Here is a 10636-nt window from a genome sequence, read left to right on the forward strand (position 1 = left end):
GTTTATAGTGAAATAGCTTGGGCTATGTATGTATATTCTTACTAATATTTGCACCAAGTAATTTTTTCTTTGCTTTTTAGGCTTTTATATCAGTCAAAAGGAAAACAAATTTAAAAAACACACCCAAATTCAAACTTCATAGGCAAAACACACAAATGTGACATAAATGTACTGCTGTGAATAGAGGCTTCCTAATTACTGAGTCCTTTCCTTCCTAATAAAATGCTCAAATGTTACAGCTACTCCCACATTAGCAAATTCCTCCTCCGTGATATGCTGAATCTTTTCCATCTCACCTTTCCTTAATTCCTGTGCAATTTAACTAGGATAACAAACTATTCAAATGTTGGTGTACAGGAAATACTGGTAGTTAAGTTTGTACTTCAGAGTAGCTCTTTCAAGTCTGTTGGCTTGTTTGAAAAATGCTTTTAGACGATAGATGTGGTTTAGAACTTTTCACAAGTTTAAAATATTTTAAAGGTCTTTGAAAAGTACAAAATCTTTAAATACCTCTGCTACAGATTAGACATCTGGGGGGTGTTTTGCTTTGCCAGACCTGAAACTTTATTATTTAATTAAAAAGCCATCACACTTTCATTCAGTTTAGTGCGTAGATGTTTTCTGGGAGCCTTGGGCGCTGTTCCGGTACTCGGTGGGCAGCACTGGGTCAGCCTGCTGCTGCAGAACAAGCCAAGGAATCCTTTCCCAGAGAACACTCAGACTGAATACGGCAGACTGGCTTTTCCAAAGATGGCTGTGGTGGGTTTGGTAGGACACAGTTCCCACATGTCACCACCCTCCCTTTCTAATATCTAAAACCTATGAATCTGTATATCTATTTGCTTTTCTAAAAAGTGAATTGTTTTCCTTTACTAAAACAATTTACCTTTGTTTTCCAAATTGTTTTGTTAAATTTTGCTAGATTCAAGAGTTGGGTCACACATAGCCAATGAGCAGCTGACATAAAACCTGCATATTTATAACTAGAAGAGCCAGAAGGCCACCGAGCATCTTCTTCCTAATGCACCACTGCCACATTCAGTTATGTCTTTAGAGTCCAATTACATTTCCCGGCTACACAAAAACTTAATTTGTTAAAAACAGAAAGAAGAACCACCTTTACGTGTTGAATTAAAATTTATTTTAAAAGGTAAAGCTTTATATATCCTTTTAAAAAATGAAAATCCAAAAGACTTAGAATTAAGCAACGAGTCTTTGATATCATAAATCTGTTTATAACAGTAATTAAAGTAGTGGTAACATTTTACCCTTGTAAAAATGTCACAGAATTCAAATCACAACTTGGATCCTCAACGATTCAAGTGTTTACTCTTATACAATAAGGGGTTGGTGAGTTTTAAGATAAAATTCCTACAGACACGCACGCTGCGCTGTCCTCAAGCCTTCCCTTACCACCGTCCATCAGCTCACACGGTGGGATAGCTGGCTGCTGTGGCGATTCCACAGTGGTTGTTCTTGTCTTTGGCAATTTTTACGTAGCCGTTCGAGCCCCAGTCTGGACCCCAGCTGAAAGCGGAGCAAATTTTCCATTTCATACAAAGAATCAAGAAAATATTAGCTTCATTAATAATAAGAGCTAACAATTAAATAGTGCCTGCCATGTGTCAAGCACTATTCTACGTACTGTTAACATCTATTTAAAATGTATTAATTACTATGGGTCCTTATCTTAACTTTTTAAAATAAGAAACTGAGGCAGAACTGGGATTCAATGCAGCAGTCTGTATCCACAGGCTATCACATCTCAATTAAAGAACTTTAGCTGTGAAAATTGATCCTGACAACCCTCAAGGCCTCTGAGAGCTGGAGAGAAACACGCGATGACAGGGCATTCAATGACAACGTAAAGGAGGCACAGGGCTGCAGGACAGTCTTTAGCCGTAAGGAAGTCAGCCCTCAACACTACAGGTCCACGATCCTGTATCTGAAACCTTTGGGGCCAGATGTGTTTCAGAATTTAGAAAAACATATTAATAACCCCAACAAGCTTGGTACAGAATCTTATAATCAAACATTAATACTTCTGTGTTCACTCTAAGCAGAAGAAAGACTTCTGGGATTTCAAAACTGAACTTTTGTGGACTTACAAACAAATACTGATTCCAAATAAGGATTCCCTTTTCAATTTATAAGCATAATATTTGGACTTTTATACCTGTTCTTGACGAGCCAAAATTTATTGTTATTTGAATCGGTTCCTTCGAAGCCATAGCCAACTACCAGAACGCCATGATCCAGGTTTTCGCTGCTGCAGTTTGGATCAAAATAAATGCCTGAGAGAGCAAAATCAACACTGGGGTGAGGCGCTCCAGAGGACACCTGACAGTAACCCACCCTATTACCCACAGTAAGGGAGGCACCTCTAAATTCAATGAAACGTCATAAACAATTTCCACATAAGAATTTCAACTAAGTGCAAGATATTTCCTACTTAAAAAAAATTTCCGGGGCTGGAAAGTTAGCTCAGTTGGTTGGAGCATGGTGTTATAAAACCAAGGTCAAGGGTTCAGATGCCCTTACAAGCCAGCCGGGGAAAAAAAAAAAAAAAAGTCCAAACATAAGACCAAGGCCTCGGTGATTTGTTTTCAAGGCTAGGGTGAGAGGCGCTCATCTCCTAGCCAAAATACCAATTAGCATAATCCCTTTCTACTTCTAGGAAGTCAGTCTAAAATAGCACCAAAAACTAAACAAAAACCACTTGAAGGGGTTCTTTACAGTCCTAATTACTGTAGTAAAAAACTTAGAAAAAAGGTCCAACAATTGGAGAACAGTTAGGTAAATTAGGCTGTCTATAGCTCAATTGCACAGCCATTTAAAAATATTTATGAAGAGTTTCTAACAGTGAGAAAAGGCTTAATTATGTCAAAGGGATATAACACTAAGTTAGATGCACACACTCAAAATTCTACAGTCCTAGAAACCAGGACTCCATAACAAAGAGTTCTTCATGCTGCTGTTTTCCAATTCTGCCTAAATTTCAATATTAAACTGACACACACCTACCTGATTTATAGAACTGGAAGGACGTGTGCCCTGCATCAATAGCTACAGAGATGGGCCCCACAGTGGCCACAGCTTTCATAAGGTCCTTCTCCCGCTTAGGGATGTCCACGAAGCCAGTGTCATTAGCAACAGAATATTCAGGCCTGTATTTACAGGTTCCATCCTTTTAAAGTTAAAGCGGAAGAGACTGATTACTACCGTTTACCTCCTGGGGAACATGAGTTCTAGAACTAAAACACTCAGCAGTTTACAGCTTAGGGTTTCCAAGTCCACACTGTTCTAAATCATCCCAGGAAGAGAAATGCTGTTGGTTGAGTTGAGACTCAGAGTTAGCTCATGTCTCTTCAATGAGACCCCCTATGTCTATAGAGATTTTTCACAATGGAAAAATGTATATTATGTAGACTAGTCTGTGTGTTCTCCATTCTCACCTGGAAGCAAGAACAGCTATATGTTAATCATCTAATCAGAGAACTGTGAAACGCTTAATAATTTATAATGACAGTACTGAGAGTTTGCAGATACATAGTCTACCACCTAAAATGTGAATTCTGAAGAAGGTGTCTGTTATGTCTGAGTGTTCAACTCTCCAAAAGTACAGCTGGAATGATAAAATAAGGAGATCCATTTACCCTTCCTTCGTATGGATAGGATTCCTCTGAGTCCAGGCCTCCGTTGTCCTTAATATACTGGAAGGCATTATCCATCAGGCCACCATTGCAGCCATTATTGCCCTGAGGTCGAGAACAGTCCACCAGGTTCTGCTCACTCAGTGAGACAAGTTTGCCAGTTTTTTGGAAGATCTGCCCTTCTAGGGAACCAGTCGCACTAAAAGCCCAACAAGAACCACACTGACCCTGAAAAGGTAGTAAAAAAGCTGTCAGTTTATAAGACAAATACAAAGACTGACAACAGACCATAAAGACTGACAATGGACTAAATACTCTTAACCCCTCTACAAACTGCAGGTCGCTCTTTAGGCCACCAAAGCAACAAGGCCAATTCCTCCCTGGCTTTCCTGTGGGAGATGGAAGGTCTGAATCTGACGCTGTCATACCTGGTTCTTCACGGGGGTCACATAGCCTTTCTCTCTCCAATCCACAGATTTGGGGACCTCAACAAACAGAGGTTCACGGAACACTTTCCCCTTCTTATGTTTCTTGTTTTGAAAGCCATTCATCACCTGCCTGAATTCTTCATTGGTCTTCCAGGAAAAGTAAAGAAAATGTTAAGAAAAAAAAGCAAGAGATGACATTGGTAAAGAACTGAGGAGAGGAAGCACGGGGTAAGCAATCCACGCGCACTCACCATGTCACCAAAGGCGTTCATGGCCATTGTGAAGCCATATTTCCCTTGGCTGTATTCCCCGTTGTGCAGTTCAATCGTTCTCATGTTCTTCTCCCACACTGCTCTCCGCCAGCCTTCTTCATTCTAGAGGCAGACACAAATCTCGTGGTCTTTATTTCTACTTAAAACCCAACCCAGGCTTACAAAGTGGATTTGCAGACAGAGATGGGAGGGAAACCATGGCCAGGGATGGCTTTATACTTGTGGGAGCCGCTCTCCAAGCTCTGACATGATGTGGGTGTGAGCCCATATTGTGCTCCTAATGGGCGCCGTTAGGTTACTGCCTTGGTACGGGCTGGCCTCTAGAAGCTACTCTCTGGCTGTAAAATCCCAACGGCAAGGATCTTTCTCTCCTGGGCCCCTGTGGAGAGTTTTGGATGTTACCAACCATGCCATATAGTCTTCTGTGTGTTGCTTTCCATTGGTACCACTGTGCATCTAAATTTTGATCAAGTTTTGGAGCAGCTGAGGCTATTCCCAAGCAAAAAGCAGCCAAGAAGAGCGAAGGATTCATGTTTCAAAAACCTAAGAAGGGAAAAGAAATGAGTTTCTGCTGAAAGCAGTCCTTTAAAAAGCCACCTTACTCTCTACTGAAACATTACAGCTAGCATGATGGAATAGAAACATTTAAATTATCTTCCCAAGTACTAACACAAGAACTGTAGAAGGGCTGAAGACGTGAGTGGAAACAACAGGCCAGGGACTTTTTATAAAAGGGTATTTGATGGAGCCACCGAAGTGAAAAGCAGCCCGTGCAGAGCTCCAGGATTTGGCACAGGGTTGCAATGACGATTTAGGTTATGAGACGGTGTGAAGGGACCTCCTGGGTCAGAAGCTTAAGGCAACAGCTAGGAAGCGAGGAATCGGTTGGACCAGGTGTTGTACCAGTGGTGCTGAGGTCACCCAAGAAAAACTCACTAATGAGGACGTGTGATCCCAAGTCGGGGCAAAGGGATCCCCAAGAGCTGGGAGGTCATCACACTTTCTTGGCCAACATACAGAAGGAGATGAGATAAGTCTTCCAACCTCCCCTTCTTGAGTGAAATCTTTCAGGAATACGCCACCAGGAGAAAGTGGGGAAAAAAGCATCCACCGCTCCTGCCACCCCACACTCGGGACTGGGCCTCCACCAGCCCCTCTCACGACTCCAAACAGGGGACGGGGTCACCTGCCCGCGCCGCTGGAAGCCAGAGCCCCCAGTGCCAGCGTCTGGCCCGGGCGGGCAGCTCAGGGGCTCTGGGCTCTGGTCCCGGCTGAGCCACGCACGGAGCGATCGGGGGCGCGCCGCCCGTGTCCCCCCGCCTGTCCCCGCCGCCCGTGTCCCCCCGCCTGTCCCCCGTCCCCCGCCACCCCGTACCCCCGTCGCCCGTCCCCCGCCACCCGTCCCCCGCCGCCGCGCACGTCCCGAGGATGTTACAGCGGCGCAGGCAGGACGGGCACGCGGCCGGCGGGCGGGACCCGGCTGCCCCTTCCGTCCCGGCCACGGTCGGAGATGGTCCGAGGCTGACGGACCCGCGCCACCCGGGACCCCCTGGTCTCGGTGCCTCCCCGGGTTCCCACCTCAAGACCGGCAAAGCTCAGGGACGGGCAGTCCCTCCGGGGGTCGCGCCCGTGTCCCCGCGCAGTCCCCTCCTCCTGGGCCAGCCCCGGGGCGCTCACCCGCGGCCGCAGCTGCGCAGGCGCACTCCGCACACGCAGCTCCCGTGAGGCGGCCGCTGAGGTCCCGAGGTCCGCGGTTCTGGGCCGGCGGCGCCTGACTCGGGGTTAAGGGCCCGGCTCTGCGGCCCCGCCCCCGCCGCCTGCGCGCGCTGCCATTGGCTGCGCCGGCCGCTGGGCGGGGCCTGCGGGCGCTCTGACTCCCGGCAAGCCGTGGGGCTCTGTCCCAGCCTGTCCCGGGCGGGGCGCGCCTGCCTCGGTGGGCCCTGGGGGAGGTGAGGGGGGCGGCCCTGGGCACCGCAGAGGAGGGGCTCGTGTCAGCTGCACCCCGGCCTCATGCGCGGGACCCGTGTCTCATGGAAATAGATTACAGCGAGCCCTGCGTGGACTTTCAGCTTGACCTTGATTTTCCTTTAGTCCGGCAGGTTTTGGTTAAAGTCCTTTGGGGGGCTGGAAAAGTAGAGTCTACTGGTTCCTGTTCACTCCACAGCAGAGGTGGGGCCGGTGGCAGAGCCCCGGACAAACGCCTCATCTCGGTTTCAGGGTGGGGGGCAGCTGGCCTTAGAAGAACCTGGTGGGGAAAAGCAGGCCCCGAAACGTGCCAAGGCCGAAGCCCCAGGAGGGAAAGGGGTCGCCTGGGTGGGTCCCCAGAGGCTGCTGGCATCTTGGGATGCGCCCTCTCCTGTCGCTCCATTCAGGGATTCTTCTCTCCTCACAAGAAGAATCACCAGAAATAAGTGACAAAAAAGATTAGCTTCATATAAAGGAGAAAAGCGGTGAGAACGATGGAAACTGCTTTTATTTTCTTACTCTGCGTTATGGGTTATTATGTCTTCTTCGGAATCCAAAATGCTTCTTGGGATTTAATAAATTTATTTTAATATTTAATACAGGGTAGAAGTTATGCGGTTTGGAGAAATGTTTTAGATGTACAAAAAATACATATATATGGCTAAAGATTTAAGGAATTCAAGAATGTTTCTTTTTAAAATTATATGAGACATATTCATTGTATTAAGTATGTTTTAGAAAATAAACACCTCCATTCTCCTCCCCCATAACCTCTTCTAGGTATATGTTTTTGTTTTTTTACAAAAATGGAGTCTGTAATTTGTGAACTCTTGCTTTAAATCGAAAGATAAATATATACAATTTTGATTTGTCAATTCAAAAAATTTAGAAATGAAATTGATGACCTTTCTAGAAGAACAACCAGCCAAATACTCATGTTTTTGAAAATCAGTTTATGAAAGATTCGTTTAGGTGCTTTGAAGTAGAAGCCCTTCCCTCTCAAACACAACTAGGGGCCCGAAACTCTCAGGTGTACAATATACAGTATATTGTTCTGCAAATAGCTGGAGTTTCGGTTTTTTTGTTTTTTTTTTCTCTTTTCAAATTATTCATGGAGTTGAACATGATCATCAATCGCACTTGAAAATAAATGAAGACCATCACATGAGAACAAAGAGGCTGTATATTCAGAACTTGCTACATACTAAGGAAGTAATCCAAAAATATGGAGAGGAAAAGCTTTATAGTGGAAAAAAAGGGGGAACTTTGGGTATGCCCCGATTGTAATGAGGAAGCCGGAGAAGGAATAACTAGAAATGAAGCATCTTATGAGATTGATTTGGGGAGCATATTTGGCTGGAAGAGGAATAACCACAAGTGGCTCATTTCGTGTGGTTAGTTGGGAGGATATGTGGTATTCTTTGGTTTGTGGTTGGAAGTAGAGGCAAAAACAAGAAGTTATCAGCCACAAAGTCCTGAGTGTTCTGAGCTAGTGGCAGCAGAGACTGTGTTTCTTCTCTGTGGGTCTGAGTTCTATTGCCATATAGTCTGGTTATTGTCTGTTTGTTTACTGGTTCTATCATGAGAAATCTAAATTATTCCAACACGTGGGTTTTACAGTTGCCCTTGGGCCACAGCTCCCTAAGATTGCATAGGGTGGAAAAACCTGCTATTGCACTAAGACCTGTGCCTTGAGCAAGGTGCCTGACGGCAGGCTGTGTGGCAGGCGCTGCTCCAGAGCATGCCATCTCTTTGGTTTCTTGGAACGTGATACAAATGCACTGAGGAAAAAACGAACCCTTTTATACTAAGTGGACCCCAAATCTAAAATTAAACCGAGAAATATCTACATGCAGGAGTAAGAGGGGAGAAAGCCATTATGTAAGAAAGTGGAAGACATTATTGCTCCACTCTTAACATGTATGTAATTTATCCACACTATATTAAATAATGAATTGCAGAAATGTGGTATTACTAGCCATTTTGTTCCTTTTCTTATTCTATTCCCATTTATTTGCAAAATAACTGACGCATGCTAATTATTAAAGAGGCCACAGTTTAGTTAAGCAATCAAGTCTCAACTCTGCCTTTGATAAAACGCAGTTGGCAGAACTTCCTGATTCCTATTTAAAATGCAGTATCCGTGAAAGTATATTTTCATGTGCATCTGTATATATTTCTTTTGCTCACTAGTAAACCAGGATATAATTCTTTACCCAGTCTCTGGAAGTTTTAAACCTTAGGGAAACTGTTAAATTTAGTGTGCTGGCGTTCAAGGTGCTGACATCACTTAATACCTCTCCCCAACGTAACAACCCCTCTAGTTTATTTAAATTCACTGAGCCAAAAATTACTCTTAAAAAATGTTATACAGCAAACTGTCTATTTGTAAAATGGTTTATTGGCATTAATAATCATATGGAAAACAGCCTGTTTACGAATTGATGTTCATATGGAACCATTTGTGAAATAACTTACTATTTTGAGTTATTGTAACTTTGCTTTTACTGTAGGGTTAAACCGTCAGCTAATTCGTGAAATACATAAATCAATCAACAAGAACTAATTAAGCTCTTTGTGCTCATTATCCTATTCTAGTGTACTTTGAGCATTTACTTACACATTCTACATGTAAATTTCGTACACTTTTTCTGAGACTCATCCTTTTTATTTCAAAATGTGAGATTAACTACAGTAATCTCCATTTTACAGCAAATGGATGCAGAACATGACATATGATACACTTAAATAAAATATGGCAAAACATCTTAGTGCAGCAGATAACGAGGGAGCTGACCTTGTGGAATTTCTCTCCTCTCCTAAAACTGTAATCCACAGACTCCCAGCTGGTTGCCGGAGAATCTCTTCCTCAAATCTGAAAAACAGTCTTTTCAAGAAACAAGGTTTATTCGTTTTCTATGGTTGCTGTAACAAATTCTCACATACCCGGCGGCTTAAAACAACAGGAATTGATTCACAGTTGTGGAGCTCAGAAGTCCAAAATCAGCATCTCAAGGCTGACAGCAGGTGTTGATCGGCTGCGCTCCCTCCCTCGAGGCTCTGCGGGAGTCTCCGTCCCTGCCTCTTCCAGTTTCTGGTGGCTGCCAGCATCCTTGACTGTGGCTGCAACCCTCCAGTTTCTGTGGTCACTTTGCCATCTCTTCTTAGGACTGTGTCAAATTTCCCTCCGTCTCCCTCTTGCAAAGACGTTTGCGATGGCATTTAGAGCTCTCCCAGGTAATCCAGGATAATCCCTCCTTTTAAGACCCATAATTCAATCACATTTGCAAAATCTTTGTTATATAAGATAACAGTTCCAGGCTCCAGGAATAAAGACCTGATATCTTTGGGGGCTGTTATTCATCCCGCTACACGTGGCATCATCGATACAAATCAGTTTCTTGGCAAGGCTTATGGAAACTCTGTGCTTACCATAACTTTAGGCTGGCTTGAGCAGGACAGCTAGGCCCCAAACTCTCTGGGAATGTCTCACACTAATCTTTTGCTCCATCTCAGGCCCAGATCCCTGCCTCATGTGTCCGACTACAGACAACATTTCCTGCCTTGACTTTCCCTTGAAATGTTTGACACTGTTTTTTAAGTTTCAAGTCTTCCACACAGCAGTGTTTGCCCACCTCTCCCCACCTTTCCACAGCCATCTGTGGCCATGATCTCGGCATTCGAGAGCATTGCTCACACACCACTCACCTGAGACATTGCTGCTTTAGGCTTTGAGCACCTCCCTATCACAATAGGCCCTTTTAATAAAGTCTTTCCTTACTAATGTAGGGACTTGCATTTTTTCCCCGTGATACCCTGTGTCAGTATGCTAAGTGGTAAAGACAGAGAGGACCTTTGTGCTATTAGGAAATTCACTTGCATGTATACATTTCCTGGGCGGTGGCTGCAGAGGACGGTCTTCTCCATTTTGAGGGCCTGGTATTCTTGGAAATTAAACATTATTAGAAAAGATCTCTGGCTTGATGATGATGATGATGGTGGTGATGATACGAACAGCTAAGTAACACCGAAGTGCCAGCACTGTTCTGAGCATGTCACACATGCTCCTCATGTAATCTTCACAGCAACCCCATGACAGTGGTTCTCAGACTTCAGAGTGCCCGGGATCATCTGGAGGGCTCGTAAAAACTCAGGTTACTGAACCCCACTTCCTGAGTTTCTGATGCAGTAGGTCTGGGAAGGGGTTCCAGAATTTGCTTTTTAACTAGTTCTCAAGGGATGCAGATGCTGCTGACCAGGACCCCACTTTGAGAACCACTGCCCTACAGGATAGGTGCTCTTTATGCCCATTTTACAG

General features: G+C 44.4%; 1 protein-coding gene across 6 annotated transcripts; it reads right to left on the minus strand.

Moving 5' to 3' along the window:
* Nucleotides 1-1118: 1118 nt before the first annotated feature.
* Nucleotides 1119-6112, minus strand: LOC134387259 (procathepsin L). Of its 6 annotated transcripts, none has more exons than XM_063109712.1 (8): nucleotides 6031-6112; nucleotides 4760-4896; nucleotides 4333-4455; nucleotides 4082-4228; nucleotides 3657-3881; nucleotides 3025-3187; nucleotides 2177-2294; nucleotides 1119-1527 (listed from the first exon to the last, which is right to left on the minus strand). In XM_063109712.1, the coding sequence occupies exons 2-8, from the start codon at nucleotides 4883-4885 to the stop codon at nucleotides 1428-1430; spliced, it is 1002 nt and encodes a 333-aa protein (XP_062965782.1). In that variant the 5' UTR covers nucleotides 4886-4896; nucleotides 6031-6112; the 3' UTR covers nucleotides 1119-1427. The 6 variants fall into 6 exon arrangements, with proteins under 6 accessions (XP_062965782.1, XP_062965784.1, XP_062965783.1 ...); XM_063109714.1 differs by lacking the exon at nucleotides 4760-4896 and adding an exon at nucleotides 4573-4732 and having other exon boundaries at nucleotides 6031-6098; XM_063109713.1 differs by lacking the exon at nucleotides 6031-6112 and adding an exon at nucleotides 5932-6018.
* Nucleotides 6113-10636: the final 4524 nt, after the last annotated feature.

Source organism: Cynocephalus volans, chromosome 10 (genome assembly GCF_027409185.1).
Source record: "Cynocephalus volans isolate mCynVol1 chromosome 10, mCynVol1.pri, whole genome shotgun sequence".
Classification (NCBI taxonomy): domain Eukaryota; kingdom Metazoa; phylum Chordata; class Mammalia; order Dermoptera; family Cynocephalidae; genus Cynocephalus; species Cynocephalus volans.